At 44.3% G+C, this 21,031-nt stretch overlaps 2 protein-coding genes across 9 annotated transcripts in view; one reads left to right on the plus strand and one right to left on the minus strand.

Moving 5' to 3' along the window:
• Positions 1 to 1,067: 1,067 nt before the first annotated feature.
• Positions 1,068 to 8,684, plus strand: LOC131669572 (mucin-5AC-like). Its single transcript, XM_058944533.1, has 2 exons — positions 1,068 to 1,098; positions 3,013 to 8,684. Exon 2 carries the CDS (start codon positions 3,021 to 3,023, stop codon positions 8,517 to 8,519), a length of 5,499 nt encoding a protein of 1,832 aa, XP_058800516.1. The 5' UTR covers positions 1,068 to 1,098; positions 3,013 to 3,020; the 3' UTR covers positions 8,520 to 8,684.
• A 124-nt stretch (positions 8,685 to 8,808) lies between these two features.
• LOC131669573 (IQ motif and SEC7 domain-containing protein 1) overlaps positions 8,809 to 21,031 on the minus strand; it is a 49,683-nt gene continuing 37,460 nt past the window's right edge. For 6 of the 8 annotated variants that reach the window (XM_058944536.1, XM_058944540.1, XM_058944538.1 and 3 more), the window contains 7 exons: positions 15,747 to 16,076; positions 14,503 to 15,025; positions 14,220 to 14,417; positions 13,336 to 13,728; positions 12,228 to 13,254; positions 11,814 to 12,155; positions 8,809 to 11,733 (listed from right to left, as the gene is read on the minus strand). In XM_058944536.1, coding sequence (XP_058800519.1) covers positions 11,408 to 11,733; positions 11,814 to 12,155; positions 12,228 to 13,254; positions 13,336 to 13,728; positions 14,220 to 14,417; positions 14,503 to 15,025; positions 15,747 to 16,076 — 3,139 coding nt within the window. In that variant the 3' untranslated portion in view covers positions 8,809 to 11,407. Of the gene's footprint in view, positions 11,734 to 11,813; positions 12,156 to 12,227; positions 13,255 to 13,335; positions 13,729 to 14,219; positions 14,418 to 14,502; positions 15,026 to 15,746; positions 16,077 to 17,918; positions 18,180 to 21,031 lie in introns of those variants that run through there. The other 2 variants (XM_058944537.1, XM_058944539.1) reach the window with 2 other exon arrangements.

Genomic DNA, 21,031 nt, shown 5'->3' on the forward strand with positions numbered 1-21,031 from the left:
TCGGATCTGATTATTCTTTGTTTCAGAGAAAACACTTGGGGCTAGTTTTTCCGCTATTATTGGTTGAAAATTATGTCATAAACAAATTTCCAGTCGGATCTTCTATGTATCGGTGATCAAAAGTATCCTAGTAGGCTTTTCGGACTACTAGGTATCTTCTAAAGCACCAGAGATCAATCACAATGGTATAGAAAATCGTTGCTGATACAAAAAATTTCCTAAAATATTCCAAATCCAGTATGTTAGGTGAACTTTGACAGCATGGTATAACCTTGTGATTAAGTAAATGGAAAAAAATGCTTTACTTAAAAAAAAATGATTTCATCCAAGTAATTCAATCTCTGAAACAATGCAACTACACAAAGCTATTCCATTGAGTCATATTTTTTCTATTATCAGTCTTCAGACATTCATTACATCAGTATTCATTTCCGAAAGTTTGGAAATAATAAGAAAAATACAAGTTAAAAATAGCTATTGGTATTGACCATAATGAAATAATTATTGCATAAAGACGTTTAAACGAGTAACATTTATGGACTACTCCTTTAAAAGAGTTTATCTAATCTAGTAACACTATTTATTTATTAGTCTGTTTACTAATTTCACGTAACGACAGATTAGTCATTTCGCTAGTATGAAAATTATGACATTATTATGTACGACATATGTCTATTAGCAATTAATTTGTTTGATGACAGTTCCCTCAATGATTCTAAAGTAAAATTATACATCTTGATCCGACGTAATATAAATGTTGGATTTAGATTGAAGAAACATAGAAGAAACGTGAGCACGCATAAAAAAATTTGCTCGCATTTTAACATATGATCCCTTTGTAAGTATATAATGTTGACGATATGGCACGTAACGCATAAAACAAAGCATTCACTTACTATGTTATACTAGCCTCTGACGATGTTCTCGTCCACGTCAGGCGGAACTTTAAAAACGATTAGTTTGTGCTCTTGCATTAGTTATTTACGTTTTTGAATATTAGTCATTGAAATGTTTATATATAAGTCTTGCTAAAGGTGGACTTGGTTGTACCACTCCGCTTTAGTGAACATTTTGGTACATCTACTGTCTCTTTCGAAGGTACAATTATTTAATAATTTTTCACAAATTTATTTGGTAAAATATTGTAGAAAAACGTAATTACGTATTATTCTGTACAATTCTTAAATTTGTTATGATTCGTTATCTAATCCATATTTCAGTAAAGTAAACGGTATTGTGGTTATTTATTTTCGTTTAGAATTGATTCATTTATAGAATGTACATTATTACACTCCACTATATAATTAAAATTTAGATTAGCTGAATCCATATAATATAAAACTTGTTCATACCGAAACTTGAAATCATATATAACATTCGAAATTATAAGTAAAGTAAAACCAACAATCTGTGCCTTCATATTGTTAGTTTTAAAAGGAAGCACCAACGTGTTGAAACGTTACAACCAATTCTCAATTTTAATATGAACGAAATTGAGCTTCTGATATTACAATATGAATTCAGCACGTCTATGTTTTATAGCACAGTCGATTTTTTTATAGTATCTCCAATGTATAAATGAATGGTAGATAAAATAATAAATAAAATACCTTGATTGGATTGGGTTACTTACCATAAACATAAATTGACAGTATAATAAAATTATCTATAATTTTTAAAAATTTGCGAGTGTTGTCTTAAAAGTTTCCGATCTAATAAAGAAACAAGAAATTTTTCTCTAAAATCATTTTTATTGTTTTACATAGTCTTCTTTTGAGTGGATAGACTTATTGCAGCGATTCTCGAACTTCTTTAACTTTTCCAAATAATAGTTAACGTCTTTCTCTTTGAAATAGGCGTTTATTTACGCGATATTTTTCTGCTTCCATGAAAATTTTTCTCCTGCAAGTGAAACTTGGAAGTTAGATCTGGTAAATACGATGGGTGATCAATCAATTTGAAGTGCAGATCGTGAATTTTCATCATGGCCATCATCGAAATGTGAAAAGATGCGTTATCCTGATGAAAAAGCATTTTCTTCATTTTTTCTGAGCAATTTCTGCCATCAAATTTTTAAACAATGGTCATAGAATTCTCCTGTTATTGTTTTAACTTTTTGGCGATAAAAACGTCTTTGACTTTTTTGGAGCAGTTACGGCTATTGCAATCCATTGTCTTGACTGTTGATTCATTTCAGAAGTATAATGTTGGATCCAAGTTGTATATACAATTATAAGCCGATGAGAAAATTCCAACTCATTTTTACTTAAACCACATCAATATCGTTTTGAAAGTGTTCATTCGAATGCACTTTTGATCCAAAGCGAGCAACTTGGCACCCAATGCGCGGATAACTTACACATGTCCAATTATTTAGTCAGAATATATAAGAAATGTGTTCTGTTAATATTTCAAGAGCCTTTTTTATCACTCTTTCCTTAATTCGATGGTCTTCCAGTATAATTTGGTGCTTTTCCCATGTTATCGCTAGCTGTCGCAGTTTTTGACCATCCCGAACGCTCATTATCAGCTAAGCTGATATGGCCACGTATGAATTTAGTTGGCTAAAATTTCACGGTCGTAAATGATAGAGTGGACACTTCAGACATAGTATCAAACTCTTCCGATTTGCGTTAGCGTATTATTTAAAAAAAAAATCTTTAATAATAGCTTGTTGCTCAAGCTTTTTCATTAAAAAAATCTCCACAATGTTTCACTTATATGATTGTTCAATAAAAATGAAGCATTTTTAAAAGATATACTCTAACTATGTAAATAAATGGTGCCAACTTCAAATTAAGGTGGGAAACTTTTCAGACAGACTGTGTACATTGTTGAACCATCAGGACAATTGAAAAAGCTGAATCCTTTTGAAATACGTAAAATAATCTTGAATATAGCTAAAAATCTACTGTTTCATTTCGGAATAACGTCTTTTTTCAGTTTCGACCAAATAAATTCGGTGTAACTATACTATATTTTTCCTCTGATTCATTTACTCTCTTTTTACAGCAAAAGAAATGAAAATTCTTGTTCACATTCTGGCTTTTTTGGCCGTCGCTTTTGCAATTCAAGCGGATCGTGCTCATCGACGCCACCATTATAACTCCGAAAAGCTTGGATACAATGCGCAACCTACTGAAGTTTACGTTAATAAGACACCATCTCAGAACGGACTCAAACCGTTAAGCGAAACAGCTAGACAATGCATTTCAGGTCAAACCTCCCAGAATGGACACAGTGGAGAGTCCAATTCTAATGAGTTGTCGAATGAATCTGATCCGTCAGAAAGCAATTCAGCAGAAAACTTAAAATCTCCTGGACCACCCCAGGATGGAAACGTCAAGCTAAGTGATATACCTATAAGTGAACCCACTGAAGATTATAGTTTAAGTGAAACATCTCCGAGTGGTATCAGTACTGAAACGCAGACTCCGGAATCGTCGAGTGAGTATAGACAGTTTACAAGAGACCCAGCTGGAAAAGTCAAATCTAGTGGACCGCCAATGAATAAAAACCTCAAGCCAAATGACGAACCTATGAGTGTGACCACTGAAGAATATACTTCAAGTAAACCATTCCCAAGTGATATCGTTACACAGTCCCAGTCTGCCGAATCATCAAATGAGAATTGGCAGGCAACAAATGACCCAGCTGGAGAATTCGAAAATAGTGGACCACCTTTGGATGGAAGCGTAAATCCAAGTAATGGACCTGTGAATGTAACCACTGAAGAATACAGTTCAAGAAAAACATCTCCGACCGGTATCGGTACAGAGTCTCACTTAACTAAGTCCTTTAGTAAATATAGAAAATCTACAAAGGGTCCAGTTGGAAAATTCAAATCAAGTAGCCCACCCCCGAATAGAAACGTTAAGCCGAGTGAAGTTCCAGTAAGTAAAACCACTATACAATTTAGTTCAAGTAAACCATCTCTACATTCTACTAAGTCCGCAAGTAAATATAGGCATTCGACACGGGTTCCAGCTAGAAAATTCCAATCTAGTGGACCATCAATACATAAAAATCTCAAGCCAAATAATGAACCTATGAGTGTGACCACTGAAGAATACAGTTCAAGTAAACCATTTCCAAGTGATATCGTTACACAGTCCCAGTCTTCCGAATTATCGAATGAGGACTGGCAGGCGACAAATGACCCAGCTGGAGAATTCGAAAATAGTGGACCACCTTTGGATGGAAGCGTTAAGCCAAGTGATGGACCTATGAGTGTAACCACTAGAGAATATAGTTTAAGAAAAACATCTCCGACCGGTATCGGTGAAGAATCTCACTCAACTAAGTCCTCCAGTAAATATAGACAATCGAAAAGGGATCCAGTTGGAAAATTCAAATATAGTGAACCACCATTGAATAGAAACGTTAAATCGAGTGAAATTCCAGGAAGTGAAACCACTATACAATATAGTTCAAGTAAGCCATCTCTACATTCTACTAAGTCCGCAAGTAAATATAGGCATTCGACACGGGTTCCAGCTAGAAAATTCCAATCTAGTGGACCATCAATACATAAAAATCTCAAGCCAAATAATGAACCTATGAGTGTGACCACTGAAGAATACAGTTCAAGTAAACCATTCCCAAGTGATATCGTTACACAGTCCCAGTCTTCCGAATTATCGAATGAGGACTGGCAGGCGACAAATGACCCAGCTGGAGAATTCGAAAATAGTGGACCACCTTTGGATGGAAGCGTTAAGCCAAGTGATGGACCTATGAGTGTAACCACTAAAGAATATAGTTTAAGAAAAACATCTCCGACCGGTATCGGTGAAGAATCTCACTCAACTAAGTCCTCCAGTAAATATAGACAATCGAAAAGGGATCCAGTTGGAAAATTCCAATATAGTGAACCACCATTGAATAGAAACGTTAAATCGAGTGAAATTCCAGGAAGTGAAACCACTATACAATATAGTTCAAGTAAACCATCTCTACATTCTACTAAGTCCGCAAGTAAATATAGGCATTCGACACGGGTTCCAGCTAGAAAATTCCAATCTAGTGGACCATCAATACATAAAAATCTTAAGCCAAATAATGAACCTATGAGTGTGACCACTGAAGAATACAGTTCAAGTAAACCATTCCCAAGTGATATCGTTACACAGTCCCAGTCTTCCGAATTATCGAATGAGGACTGGCAGGCGACAAATGACCCAGCTGGAGAATTCGAAAATAGTGGACCACCTTTGGATGGAAGCGTTAAGCCAAGTGATGGACCTATGAGTGTAACCACTAAAGAATATAGTTTAAGAAAAACATCTCCGACCGGTATCGGTGAAGAATCTCACTCAACTAAGTCCTCCAGTAAATATAGACAATCGAAAAGGGATCCAGTTGGAAAATTCAAATATAGTGAACCACCATTGAATAGAAACGTTAAATCGAGTGAAATTCCAGGAAGTGAAACCACTATACAATATAGTTCAAGTAAACCATCTCTACATTCTACTAAGTCCGCAAGTAAATATAGGCATTCGACACGGGTTCCAGCTAGAAAATTCCAATCTAGTGGACCATCAATACATAAAAATCTTAAGCCAAATAATGAACCTATGAGTGTGACCACTGAAGAATACAGTTCAAGTAAACCATTCCCAAGTGATATCGTTACACAGTCCCAGTCTTCCGAATTATCGAATGAGGACTGGCAGGCGACAAATGACCCAGCTGGAGAATTCGAAAATAGTGGACCACCTTTGGATGGAAGCGTTAAGCCAAGTGATGGACCTATGAGTGTAACCACTAAAGAATATAGTTTAAGAAAAACATCTCCGACCGGTATCGGTGAAGAATCTCACTCAACTAAGTCCTCCAGTAAATATAGACAATCTAAAAGGGATCCAGTTGGAAAATTCAAATATAGTGAACCACCATTGAATAAAAACGTTAAATCGAGTGAAATTCCAGGAAGTGAAACCACTATACAATATAGTTCAAGTAAACCATCTCTACATTCTACTAAATCCGCAAGTAAATATAGGCATTCGACACGGGTTCCAGCTAGAAAATTTCAATTTAGTGGACCACCAATGAATAAAAATCTCAAGCCAAATAGTGAACCTATGAGTATGACCACTGAAGAATACAGTTCAAGTAAACCATTCCCAAGTGATATCGTTACACAGTCCCAGTCTTCCGAATCATCGAATGAGAATTGGCAGGCGACAAATGACCCAGCTGGAGAATTCGAAAATAGTGGAGCACCTTTGGATGAAAGCGTTAAGTCAAGTGATGGACCTATGAGTTTAACCACTACACAATTTAGTTCAAGTAGTCCATCTCCACATTTTACTAAGTCCGCGAGTAAATATAAGCATTCGTTAAGGGACCCAGTTAGAAAATTCGAATCCAATGGACCACCCTTGAATGGAAACGTGAAGCCAAGTGATGTACCTGTAAGTCAAACTACTGTACAAGTCAGTTCAAGTAAATCATCTTCTTATTCTACTAAATCCTCGAGTAAATATAGGCATTCGATAAAGAACCCAACTAGAAAATTCCAAAATAGCAGACCACCCCTGAATGGAAACCTTAAGCCAGGTGATGTACCTGTGGCTGAAACCACTGAACAATTCAGTTTAAGTAAAAAATCTCGAAATAGTAACGGTGCAGGATCCTATCTTGCTCAGCCCTCAAGTGAATATCGGCCGGCCATGAGGGACCCATCTGGAAAATTCGAATCTAGAGGACAACCCGTGGATGAAAATGTCAGCTCAAGTGAAGAACCTGCTAGTGAACCCGCTGAACAATTCAATTCAAGTGAAATTTCTCTGAGTAATATCGGTGTAGAATCCAATTCTAATGAAACGTCGAATGAAATTAATCAGCCGATAAGTGAATCAGCTGGACAATACGTATTGATGAGACAACCCTTCGATGAAAACGCCATTTCAAATAAAGAACTTATCAGTCAACCCGCTGAACAGTTCAATTCAAATGAAATTTCTCTGAGTAATATCGGTGTAGAATCCAATTCTAATGAAACGTCGAATGAAATTAATCAGCCGATAAGTGAATCAGCTGGACAATACGTATTGATGAGACAACCCTTCGATGGAAACGTCATTTCAAATAAAGAACTTATCAGTCAACCCGCTGAACAATTCAATTCAAATGAAACCTTTGCGAGTGGTGTCGGTGTAGTATCCAATTATAATGAGCCCTCAAGTGAAATTTATCAGTCGATAAATGAATCACCTGGAAAATTCGTATTAATAAGACATCACCTCAATGGAAAAGTCAGTTCAGGTGAAGAATCTGTGAATGAAGTTGCTGAACCATTCATTTCAGGTGAAATATTTCTTAGTGGTATCGGTGGACAGTCCAATTCCAATGAGTCCTCGAGTGAAATTTATCAGTCGATAAATGAATCACCTAGAAAATTCGTATTAATAAGACATCACCTCAATGGAAAAGTCAGTTCAGGTGAAGAATCTGTGAATGAAGTTGCTGAACCATTCACTTCAGGTGAAATATTTCTTAGTGGTATCGGTGGACAGTCCAATTCTAATGAGTCCTCGAGTGAAAGTTATCTGCCGATAAGGGAATCAGCTGGAAAATTTGTATTAATAAGACATCACCTCAATGGAAAAGTCAGTTCAGGTGAAGAATCTGGGAATGAAGTCGCTGAACCATTCACTTCAGGTGAAATATTTCTTAGTGGTATCGGTGGACAGTCCAATTCTAATGAGTCCTCGAGTGAAAGTTATCTGCCGATAAGGGAATCAGCTGAAAAATTCATATTTATAAGACGAATCCTCGATGTAAACGTCAGTTCAAGCGAAAAATCTATGAGTGAATCCGATGAACAATTTCCTCAAGGTGAAATATTTCTTAGCGGTATCGGTGTAGAATCCAATTCTAATGAGTCCTCGGGTGAAAATAATCTGCTGATAAACGAATCACCTGAAATTGTAGAATCTAGTGGACAATCCTTGGATGGTATCGTTTTAAACATTGTTCCAAGTGATGTACCTATAAGTATACCCCCTGAAATATTCCTTCGAATCCCGATGTCAATTAATGGATACGCTGCAGAATCCAATTATAATGTAAATAAGGTTGGTAGATTTTGGCCATCACTAAGCGAACCAGGTGGAAAATTGAAATCTAGTGAACAATACTTCGATGGAATTGTTGAAAACGTAAATCTAAGTGATTTGAATGTGAGTGAACCCGTTGAAAAATTCTCTCTAATTCCGATACCAATTAGTGGGTATACTCCAGATCCCAATTATGAAGTACATAACTTTAGTGAATTTTGGACGGCAGTAAGCGAACCGGCAGAAAATTTTGAATCTAGTGGACAACCCTTGGATGAAATCATTTTGAACGTCAGTCCAAGTGATTTATATATGAGTGAACCCGTTGAAACATTCTCTCCAACCCCAATGCCAATTAGTGAATACGCTGCAGAACCTAATTATAATGTACATAACTTTGATGGATTTTGGCCATCACTTAGACATCATCGAAAGTTTAGAGAGGGCTAATTATCATAACACTTTATTATAAGTAAAGAATAAAACGTTCTAGAAGACATTATTTTCAATGATAGAGAAGAATAAATGTAGTTATAATTGTAGCTTCGATGGTGACATGCACGTGTATTAATTGTACTTTGAATATCGAAATAAATTTTGTCAGATTACTTAAAATTTGGTGTATTTTTTATTTTTTTTACACATATATGTATGTTATACTGTGAGTAATAATATTCTTCTAAAAATGAGTTTCTATATATATTATGTATTCTTGCAAGTTTGTTTTCAAAAATTTTGCCGCTAAAACTAATTTAATTCGTAATTGTGCTTCTTGATAACGCTGCTATTTGCATATAATGATGTTTATTACGTTAGTATTATGTTGGAACTTGCTCAATGCCAACTTATGGTTATTTTTGATGCTAGAAAATATCAATCATACACAAAGATCAAAATCACTTGAAGGAACGTTACCAATGAATCAACCAGGACTAATCATGACCGATGATCTTGCATTTTGAAGAAACAATACTCAATCAATTATTATTTCTTGCACTGTTTCTCATGTGAAAAAAGTATATCGTCAAATAGCTACTATGGCATTCTTCATGAAAAATATAACGTCTGATTTCAGAGAACGCGAGAAATTGATTTTGCCACAGTTTAAAGTGATCGTTGATATAATAAAAGTGGTTAAGCATCCAGTGCTGGTCGTTAGCGCTGGGCGAGTGTAAGAAGATACATCACCAGGTAATATTCAGATACGAAGATGCAGCTACCATTAAGCCTAGTGGGCCTCTTGACTTTTGCATCAAGTTCGTCAAATGAAATGGGTACTATCATAAATGCATGGATTGCTAATAAATAGCTTCGTTTGCTCATAGTTATTCAATCACGATCACCGAGGTTCTAACATATCTGATGTGAATAATTCTGATGGCCTCGTGCTATCTTATATCCTTCGAACCTGCTGACATCGATTTATCTCCAATATCAAATCAAATTTATTTTAACCTCGACTCAATAGTCGGCTATATCTATTAGTGTCTTAACAGTCACTAATATTATCGTAAAGATCGCATCAATATTCTCGTTTAGCAAATGGTTAAGTAATCTCCAACGCATAACAAAAGTAGCGAATAACTGATTTTCCGTGATATAATTGAATCAATAAATGATCTGACAAATTAACAATTCGAAAGATAACTTCATATTAATTTTTCACACTAACTAGGATTTTTGCTTTTGTTTTCAGGTATCATTTATGCGTATTTCTCACTATACTATAGATTCAATATCGCAATGCCATGATTTCTTTACAGGGCGCTCACAATTATATTGTAGTGGCCGAATTACTGATTAATATTTTTAGGCATTGACAATATTGAAATTAAACTAGATATTGCGAACTTGACGCAAGTCATTCAATAGTGCGCTTTCTCAAGTAGCGTTTGGTGGTTGAACATACTTGAAAATGTATTAATTTCTATTATTAGATTTTGTTATCAAGTAAAAAAGCATGTTTCTTAAGTATTTCAGTTTTATTGTTTTGAATTATTTTGTATTACAATGAGTTATATGTACAATACAATGAAATCTCGTTACAATTCAAAACAATCGGTTTTGAATTACATGCTGTAGATACGTCATACATGATACTTATTTCACGGCAGAGACTTTCTAGATAACATGCAGACAACTTTGCATTTAATTTCACTCAATTGCTGTTGACAAATCTAATGTTAAAGCGCCTGCGCTTTTCTGCCACTGTGAGATATGCATCGTAGACAATTCCAGTTGTAACACATGCTGTTGAGTCTTAATAAATAAGTAGGCTCATTCTGTAAAGCAGGTTCAACTTACAATGTCTAAATCTATTACCTTCTCAAATTCTACGAAATTACAAAAAAAAGAAAAAAATTAATGGTCCATAAATAACGAGATATTTTAGACGTTCCCTATACATAATACTGTATTAAACGCAGTGACTCGAACAGCTTACGTCTGAAGACGGAAAGTTACGGAGTTGACAACTCCGAAGTCTATTATTATTAATGTGATGTTTATCGATCGCTTTACAGTTTGTTTCTCACTTTGATTACCATACTTTTATTATACACAATATAAACCATGCGCCATACCACTTCTTCGTTTAATTTATTATGTACAATTGTAATAACTAGTCTTAACCTAATTTTTAGCTAACTAGTGACAATTCGCTGTGATCTTTGAAGGGGTGTTAGCTTCCCCTTCACAAATTTATTACTTATAAATGTATTGTTTCACATTCTTTTATTATTAAAATTGCTTCGAATGTTATATTCTCATGTTCATTTAGATTTATATATAAATAACGTGCAAAAATGCTCGAACTTTCAGTACATGCATAAATAATTTACATAGTTTCACAAAAGACAATAAACGGACATAAACTGAAAAGAAAAAAACATCACAAGGAACAAAACTTAATGCAAAATGTACAATCGAAGAAAGAAAATGATCGGATCCCGCCAGATCATTACAATCTCTCGTATCGTTATTCCACCTTTCCTACTACTTTAAGTTCATACGTAATATATTAAAGTATTGTAAGAGAATAATGACGAGTGGTCATGAAAGTGTTTGAAAAAAAAAACCAAAAAAGTAAATTATAGAATAATAAGTATGAGACAAGTCGCGCAAGATGAGGATGCTGATAACAATTATGACTAGAAATGATTGCTCTATCTTGCACGCGCGAGAAATAGCCTGATAAATATTCACAGCGATTATTTCCTTCAGAACTCTGAATCTGCCATGGCGAGCAAAATGAAAAAGAAAATGTACAGAACGCGACACCCGAAGTAGGATAAACGCAGAAGAGTTGGCAGATGATAGGAAAGGACAGAGCAGATTTTTTACACTTCCGTAGTGCGTCCATACGGAACCTGAACCGCTGCAGTGGCCGAGTTCATAGTCACCGAATCTTCCGAGTGTGAAAGCTTACGCTCGCGCTTGTTGAAGAGATTTCCTAAAAAAGAAGGCTGCTGAGCCATATTCGTACCCTTGGCACAACTAGGAATCGTGGCGCCTTGGTGCACGAGGACTTGATGTCCTCCCGCCGCCGCTACCGCCACCTTCACGCCTTGGCTCATCGAGCTGGCGGAAGTCGATTGAAAGGAAATTGACATACCACTGTCTAAAGAGCCGACACTGCCACGCCGTTGTGGTTTCTCGCCAGCAACTGTAAAATATAAAACAGAATTGTTACTTGTATTCGGTATTGCTGCAAATGTTTCGAAATTCTGAAGAAATTTCTTTTACATTGTTCATGTATGTCGAGTAGAGAGTTGCTCAAGGCTGATCGCTTGAGCTGCGAGTCTATGTCTACCGCTTCGGATCTTTCGGAGCAGGGACCGGGACAAGGGCAGACTTCGACGTCCGCTACACCGGAATCACGATTCTCGGCACTGCTGCGCGCTCCACGGCTACTCTTTTGTCTTTCCAGTTCGGTCTCTATTCTGAGCGTCTCCATCTCATCCATCTCGCTAATCGACTCCCTCAAGTCCTCCACGAATTTGCAGCGATCGTGCTCGTTGCGCGCGTTGAATGTGACTAGTATTTTATTGTCGACACGCTGCGAGAGTCGTATACCGTATGGATAATCTATACAGCACATGATATTTTAATAAATGATCAATTTAATTTGATAGGATTTATCGAGATAGTTATACTCACGGGAAACTTCAAAGAGCGTGACAACCATTCCACACAGTGGAAAACTTTGCCTGAAGGTATATGTAACGCTGCTTTTCTTCTTGCTCAGTATTTTCGTGACGACGAGTAGGTCGTTAAACAGAAAAACTTCTCTCTGATGGACTCCGGGTCTCTCCTTTTTAGTAATGTCGGGTATCTCGTAGAGTCGACAGTAGCAAACTAATCGACGATGCGGTAGAGCCATGTTGGGCTTTTTCCCAACTATCGTGGCTTGCACTTTCATCACCTGCGTCACGTGATCGGAACCGGGTTTGAATTCATTCGCCTTAACTCTCTCGTAAATGCCGACAAGCATGTCTTTGTCGATGTCGCCGCAGTCATCGATTCCTCGCAAGTTCTTGATAAAATCTTCGATCCTCATTCGACGCTCAGGTTTGAGATTCGGTGTGTGTAGATCAGTATTGAGCATGATGATGGCGAACGCGAGTACGAAGACGGTATCGGGCGAGCGTAGTCTCGCGATCACATCAGGGTTGCACTGGCAGTATCGCTGACTGAACACCTCCATCAGTCGCTCGATTTTTTGTGCCTCGCCTGGCATACGGAAGTAGGCTTGGAACTTTCTCAGTGCCACGTCCACCTGCATACCAGCCAAGTCGAGCTCGTGGGAGAAGCACTCGAGTACAGCCATATTGAAAGGGTTCTGCAGATTGCCAAGGTACTCGCCAATCATTTGCTTGGATAAGCCCTTGCGACTGATGAGGAAACGCGCCACGCCTTGGGGCGAATTCTCGAGAAAGCCTCGGCGAATGAGGTAGTTGATGCCTCGTTCGGGCTTCTTGTTGAACAAGTTCAGACCGACGCGATATTGGCGCTTGCGCACCGTCTCTGAAACCTTGTAGCTCGTCTGCGATATGCTTTCGGCGTGATCCATCATGGGCAGTTGATAAGTCGAGGCTGCGTGCGAGTGGTTCATGTCTTTCACGCTGTTCAAGATAGAGCCGCTGTCATTTGCGTGCACCATCTCCGGGTGTTCCGGCGAACTCGACTGCAATGCGGGCAACGCGGAAGATTAATTTGGATGCCCCGCCGACGAGAAATACCGAGCGAATAACGATTGCCTACTCACCATTCCCTTGTGTTTCCAGACCGGCGAGCCTCGCTGCGCATCACCTTCTGAGCTCTCGCAATTGGTGGAGTCACTGCCGGAGCTCTGCACCGAGCTGAGACTTCCGTTCTCGACGCTTTTGCTGAGGCCGTTGTGCCTCGGCTCTCCGGAACGCGAATTGATGGAGGAGGTGCGCTTCGGTACCTCCGGCGGCACTTTCTTGCTGCAAGAACCCGTGGACGCTCGGCCGATTGATCTGCCGCTCGACGTACTCAGCTGTGACGCGCTGCTCGACCAGTTCTGCTGCTGCTGCATCTGCGACTGCAGATTCAATGGTGTGCATGGCGATGTGCACGGCGTTACGCGGTGCGTGTCGCGCGGTGGTGTGTCTTGGCGAAGGCCGCACAGCGCTTCCTGTTGATTGTAACGATTGCGGATTAGAACAATGATTTTTGCTGTGTTCAAGAGAAACGTATACATCATTCGATTCATCAATGATCTAATAACACTTTACGGGCAAAAAACTTGTATATTATTCTTTTTATTCTTTTTTCGTGACGGCCGGTCTAATTTTTCTGGTATCAAACTGATCGCTCCTAAGTACGCAAATAGACTTTCAGCAACTCGCGTTCCGTTTGTCGGCGACCGACAAAAATTACTTCCGTCCGCCGAGTGTACGTCCGTTTGTAGGAGCGATTCGGCAAAAGCGGTCCCTAGACGTCAGAAAATAAAATAAGAGAAGAGGGATTCGTCGTCGGGTCAATTTAGGCAAACGACGTTGTCCTCCAAATGACCCAATATATTTTGACAGAGGGTCAAAAAGCTAATGGCTGGCCGGTAGCGATAAACGAGGAAGCCACAGAAAAGGATAGTTGGACATTCACAGTAACGAGGGTAAAACGTACCTGAGGATTGTAATAATGAATACTAGAACCGCCGCTTTCCTGAGAACTGGATTCCCAACAGGGACTGGACGGCGGTTGCTGCTGCTGTTGTTGCTGTTGCCTACCGCAAGGACTCGGCGTCAGGGTCGGAGTGTGTCTGCCCGCGCCGGAATGATTCACCAGCTGGTGAGCCGCCAGCGCGTGGTTCGTGATCTGATTCTGCAATCGCGAACGAAGGACGATTAGTTATTATTTATCGATTGTTGTCCGTCGATGCGAAATTACGGTGGCTCGGCCAACTGACCGGGTGTTGGGCGTTGATCTGAATCTCGCATCTCGAGCTCTGACTGCGAGGCATCGGCGACGCGCATCCGTGGGCACCGCCGTCCACGACGACCGTCGCGCCGTGACGCCTCTCGCGCAGCGACATGCTGCGAATCGGCGTCGGCCGATTGACCGGCGACGACTGCTGATGATGCACGTACACCTGATTCTGATGGTACGCCAGTCGTTGATCTTGATGGTGATGGTGGTGGTGGTGGTGTTGCTGTTGCTGCTGGTGCTGGTGCTGGTGCTGCTGCTGATGGTGATGGTGCTGATGCTGCTGCTGCTGATGATGTTGCTGACGTTCGGTTTCCTCCGGTGGCTTGCGACCCAGTCGCTTTTCCGCTTTGGCCATGGCCGTGATCGCGGCGAACTTTTTCAGCAGAGTGTAGCGTCGGAAGGCTCTCTGTATCGTCAGCGCCGCGTTGCGCGCCTTCACGCCGCCGTACTTGCGCTCCAGCATCTCGATCTGCTTGTCTAGCAGATCCTGCGACAACTCGTACCTGCGTGATAACGCGAATAACGAGGCATTGTCGTCGTTAACGTTGAAATGCAGAAAGCCGACGTTGCGCATTCGCTACGCGCGGCGTCATTATGAATTTTATACAAGTTTCTCGTGACTCACGCCCCAAGGAGACTTGGCGCGAGGCTTCGAGCCGCGCGCGGGTCAATTGTCATTATGCAAAAATAATCTTTCGCGACGGCCTATGCCGTGTGACCGGCGATCGTCTTTTACGTAATGCTAATCGCAACGCCGCTCTATCAGCTCCCCGAGGAGAAATGTCGTTGCGCAAAATGTTGATCGGCTCGCTCGAGTAACAGTAGCCACCTAAATTGTCTCAGGGTCGGAGTCGCTCCGACTCCGCGCGAGCGCTCGCACGCTGCACGCGCGCTCTTTACTGCTGCGCTGTTTTGCAAAACGAGCGCCAGATGACAGGAAAGAAAAGAGAAATAAAAAAAAAAATAAAATAGAAAAAAAAAAAATAAAAAAGAACCACGCGCTCGCTATGAGTCACGCGCGTGCAACTCACTTGCGTGGTTTATTTTTATTTTCGTCCGGAGCTCGCGCGAGCGAGCGTTAATTAACGAGCGCATTATTCATTTGCCGAGCGCGGTGCGCGCAGTCAAGAGAAAGAAAGAGAGAGAGAGAGAGAAGGCGAAATTGACGAGGTGTCCGCGCCTAGACGCGACAACAAGCGGAGATACGGAAAAGCGTGTACTCACGCGGCCTGCAGCCGGCACCTCTTCATCACGTCGCCGTTGCGCACCGAGGCTTTCTTGTGCGGATAGGCATGGGCCGACGAGGCCATGGTCTGGCCGCCGTAGCCCTGGACCACGGCGCCGTAGCTCTGCGGCTGGGCGTAGCTCGGCTGGTGCAGGTACTGGGCGCCCGGCCCCGGATACTGCGCGTAATTCTGGCTGTACATGTACTGGCCGGTCATGTAAGAGGACGAAAGCGCCGGCTGACCGCCGCCGCCGCCGCTGCTGTAGATGCTACCGTTGCCCACGCTGCTCTTCGACGGCGCACCCAGCCTGTCCATTTTCTGCGGGAAGCTGTCGACAAACAAGATTAATCGCTCGTTAGTCGATCGATCGCTTGGCCAAACTATCGGGGGCTCGTTGCAGCGCAGCTCATCCTCGTTGAAAATTCGAGCGCCGCCGTGCGGCGTAAAAATAGACCCACTCGGGAGGATCGATGCGCATCGTTTCTTACGCCCGTCAGCTGCTGGGGATTCGAACGCCCGCCACACAGCCCCGCGTACGGGGCCGGGTGTTACCTATCGTTCCCCGCAGCGTTGGGCACACGCAGCACAACAGCGACACGTGCGCGCGCCGCACTTGTCGTGCCTGCTTTGCGAAATCTTATACGCCGCCGCAGCCAGCGGAAAGTGAAAGTCCGTTCAGCGCGCAGCGACATAGAGATAAGTGACCGATAATTTGTATCCGCAATCGGGTTGTAGCGGGTACGAGCTGTTCACTCCGCTTCGATCGCATCGCGAAAGACAAGCGACCTGCGCTCGCCGCTGCCCTCTTGCGTTTGACACAGGCACGCAATTTCTGTCTCGCAGCGCGTACATTGTCGTCCGCGTTAGGGAGGCAGCTGGCGTCGTTGATATCCGTCCCACGAGCAGCAATTTCCGCTTGCTCCCGACGGAGTCGTGAAGAATCTGCGTTCGTTCGCATGAAAAAGGAAAAGAAGGGGCGAGAGAGCGAGGAAGCGACGGGAAAGATTTATCGGGGCCTTCGCGCGTGCAACGTTCGTCCAAGCGGACGAAACGAGCGCGCGTGGACCGCGAACGCAAAGAGCCGCACAGGTGGCTCCGAAAATTCTCGGCCAACAGAGCGGAAGCGAGACACGTGGTATCTGGAAAGAGAGTGCCGAGCGATAAGCATCAAACGAAGCCCGCCGGTGCGGTCGCCGGGGGAAGAATCTCGAGCAATGTGGTGCCGGGATCATGAAAGATGCAGGCCGGCAGGCCCGAAAGAACGAAACGAAAACGGGAGGCGGAGGAGGAGGAGGAGGAGGAGGCGAGTGGCGCGTGCAGCCGGCAGCTGCCACGCGCCAGGTGCTCGCCGCGAGCGCGGTGCATCGATATTCCATGAGCGCGAGTGAATCACCAGCGCCGTGTGCAACCCCTTTATTCGCCCGCGATTGTGGGAGAATGGAGGTCGGAGGCCTAATCACGGAATGACCACTGATAAATGTTAATTTTCGTGATAAAGGCGGGTCCCCAAGGGAATGTCGAGATGACGTAGCTTTCGGTTGCACGACGATCCGCCGCTATCCTCACGGGGCGATCTGTCGACTTCGGCGACTCGTTGTATCCGGCTGCACGATTGTCACGAGCGTCCTCGAAAGAATTCGCGATGTCGCGGTGCTCATTGTCAGCCACTTGGCGCCGTGGAACGGGCTTGGCTGCATTTTCTCCCACGCGGATCGCGCAAAAATATATCGCGAGTCGTTGCGCCTCGTGCGAACGGCATTGAAAGACCGATTCTACGATCGAGCCTCGCGCAAATCGTGCGTCAACTCGATCGCACGCCTGACTGCGCGTGGCGTGTCACACGTGAGTAATCCAATCGTCCGAGTTGCGTCGGGCTTAACGCACCGCTAATTACGATTCAATTGCCGGCGAAGGCGATACACGGGGTAACGCGACGTTGCGCCGCGTCGCCTGTCATTACGCGCCCGCCCGCGCGTTTCTCGATAATCATTGGCCGAGGCGCGGAGCGACGACGGGCAGAAACGAATGCACGTACGCACGTGGATACGGTCGCGCAGCGCCGAGCGCACACGCACGCACACAGACACACCTGAGTCGCCACCCCGCGTCGTGTACGTACCGGCGCCGCGCAAAGAAGAGAGGAAAGAAAATGCAGTCACGCTCGACGTACCCCACTAAAAATCCGGATACGAAGATAATCATGGCGCTCGCTTCGGCTGAAAATTCCGCACACTAGACGCCAGGCTGCACGCGGCACCGTTCGCCAAGGACCAGCCGGGCTGCCCGCCGCGAGACGCGGAGTCAGCCAACGGCAAGTGTGCGCGCGGATCCTGCCACTGGTGTTCGTCCCGCGGGCACTCGAGCCGGGCTGTCGACGAGTGGGAAGAGTCGCGCTTGACAGAGAGGTGCTGGCTCGCCGAGCGCAGGCGGAGGACTGGCTGCGCGCCAGCTGCGCCGAGCCGAGGAGAGCGCGGCCCATAAGGAAGAGGATTCATCCTTGGCAGGGCGCGCACGGCTCGGGGAGAGGGGGGGCGGGGCAGCGCGCTACGCTGGCTTCTGCCAGTTGGTCGGAGGCACGGCCGCGCGCACTTGTTCCGCTTTTAATGAGCGCGCGCGTGGCGCGGCTTCCTTCCTCGCGCGGCCACCTGTCGTCGCCGCTCGGGATGCCCTGAATGCTCTGTCGCGGCCGCGCGATTACCCTCGGCGCCTTGTGCACCTACTGCGATAAAACTACGGCGAGGAGACGTTTACGAGCGCGTCGGGGCTCTGGCGGGGCAAAGCGGAACAGCTTCCCTCTCTCTCATTTGGCTGAACGGCAGCGTCGGCAGGTATATGCGCTACTAACATCGAGGAGCGATCGTCTAGAGATTTCAATGAATAGAATCGGGGTAGTCACCTTCCGTTTGTTCACCCGGCGAGCCGCGCAGGGGCGGAAAGAGGGGGGCGTTGCTCGCCCTCGACAACAGCGGCTTCTCCGCGGCGGCGGAGCAGGATGTTTTCGACAAAGGGTTGGGCAGTTTGTTTTAGCCTCCCTCGCTCTGCTGCCCTCGTACTTATTCGTCAAAGACGTTTCGCCGAGATGCACGTTTGCCGTACACTTTCGATCGACGCTCATTGTGCTCGTCTTTGTCCTGCACTTTATGACATATCATTTTTGCGACAGTGGATTTGTAACTCTCTCTGTCTCCCGTTCTCTTTCTCGACGTAGAACTGCAAGTGGAAGCAGCAGCAGCAACAAAGTGTGCGCGACACGAATAGGCATTGACGATTTTCGAAGATGTGCATTGTAAGTCACGGCGCCCTAGCCACTCGTCGGGCGTTTCACTATTGAATTGACCTGATTCATTTTACGAAGGCGACGGCTAACCCGTTTCAAACGAGGATCCCTATTCGTACGTACATCGCACTAAGAACGTCAATCATTTCTCTTTCTCTTTCTCTCTCTTCTTCGACTGCCAGTGCGAAAACATTTTTTTCTCTTCCTTTTGAAAAAAAATCGAGCAAGCGAATAGAAAAAAAATGCATTTTCCCTATTGAATTATTTTATCTAAAGGCAGGAAGAGACAGAGAGAGGGATCGGATTTTCTTTCACTCCACTTCATTTTCAATAGAATTTTCGTCTCCGAGAGCCCTTTTCACGAAAAGGAGTATGCATTGTCGTCGACGTCCCGGGGCATAAAAAACTCGTTATTTTCCTACCTATAGCACAGGCATCGTATACCTACACCTCAGAATACAAAAGAACAATAATACAAGTAACACACTAGAACAAGGAAGGAAGTAAGCATTTCCTCTCGAAGCTACGAGTACGTGGACAACATGAAAACTCCAGCCCTCTTTCGTGGCGGAAACAACGAAAACCCCCATCGTCCTGCGTGAACACCTGCACGCGTCGTGATTCCACGTCCGAAGCAGAAGAAGAAGAAACGCATCTGCCGGGCGAAGCGCGCGCGCGGCGGCACGCGCCTGGCACCTGGCCGGCGCGCGCGCGCGCACGTCTCGCATATTGGATGGCCGCACGCGGGCAGCGGGCAGCGGGCAGCGGGCACGAGTCGAACGCAGCTTGCCGCTACGCGAATCTCGTCCTCTCCTTCGCCGCGCGATTGCGATCGCTCGGATTTTTGAGAGAGGCGGGCGGAGCGCGCAGGTGCCCCCTCGGCCCGTACTGCGGACCGTCATCAATATCCACGATGGCTATGGGCGTGTGCCCTATCGTCGGGGAAGAGCGCAACGTGGACACGCGTGTACGAAAGAAGGAAAGAGAAAAGACCTCGCTGGCGCGTGTCCAAGTGGCAGCTGATGCGACGGCGCGCAGCGGCTGCAATCTTTCGAGTGGCTCTGCCGGCGTCTCGACAGAGAAGACTACTGCTGTCACTCCAGAGGTTTTTCCTCTCTCTCTCTCTCTCTCTCTCTCTCTATCTGAATCTTTTTCTTTTCTTTCCGAACGGATCACTGATCATTACCTTGGCTGCTACCACGTACTGAGTCACTCGTACGCATCGACAATAACCCAAGTCGAATCAGCCGATAGACTTGTATTCACTTGCGCTCGATCGGTACGGTAGGCGCGCGAAAGCTCGCAAATGTGTCCTCGACTTTCGCGAAGACGGCGTAATGGCTAGGCCATTACCCGGTCGGGCGAACGTTAAAGCTGCCGGGCGTAGGCATGCGATATGTAAAAACCGGTCGACGCCGCCGCGGCGCAACGTCATTAACGAGCGCTAACAGGCCGGCCAGAAGGACCCGGAATATTGACATAGTTTCCGCGCGAACGAAAAAAATTATGACGATCCGATAGAACGAGCCGACCGTTACGCCTTCCGAACGATCGGTCGCGCGCCCAGCTAAGCACGCGTTGCGAAAGAGCATAGAAAAAGTGCACGGGCGCGCTCATTAACGAGACTAATTTCCAGAGTGGCAATGCCCGACGACGTCGTTTCTGGTGATTTACGGCAAAGTTGGGGACCCGACGCTCCGATAAAGACGTCATTTGACCGACGAGTAACTCTCTCTCTCGCGAGTCACTTCGGCGCACTTAAGACAGTCGTCGCCAACGGGGTCACTTTACAAAATACGATTTTAAGCGAAGTTGCGAGTCCGACGGATCCCGAGAACGTTCGAGTAATCTCGAAGGCTCGGATGCTCCGTGTGCTTTTGTCGAAGCGCGAAAGGAAGGAGTCGTTACACGCGCAGGATTAATTAGTCGTGTGCGGGAGAGGAGGGTCGGACGGCGTAATAGCGCAGCGCCGCGCGCTCGCGCTTCCGGTTATCATAGCAACGAAT

This window comes from Phymastichus coffea, unplaced genomic scaffold (genome assembly GCF_024137745.1).
Source record: "Phymastichus coffea isolate CEN01 unplaced genomic scaffold, Cenicafe_Pcof_1.1 PCOF00094, whole genome shotgun sequence".
NCBI classification, from domain to species: Eukaryota; Metazoa; Arthropoda; class Insecta; order Hymenoptera; family Eulophidae; genus Phymastichus; species Phymastichus coffea.

Coding starts and splice junctions, on each gene's coding strand:
- LOC131669572 (XM_058944533.1), top strand. CDS start 3,021: ATGAAAATTCTTGTTCACATTCTGGCTTTTTTGGCCGTCGCTTTTGCA.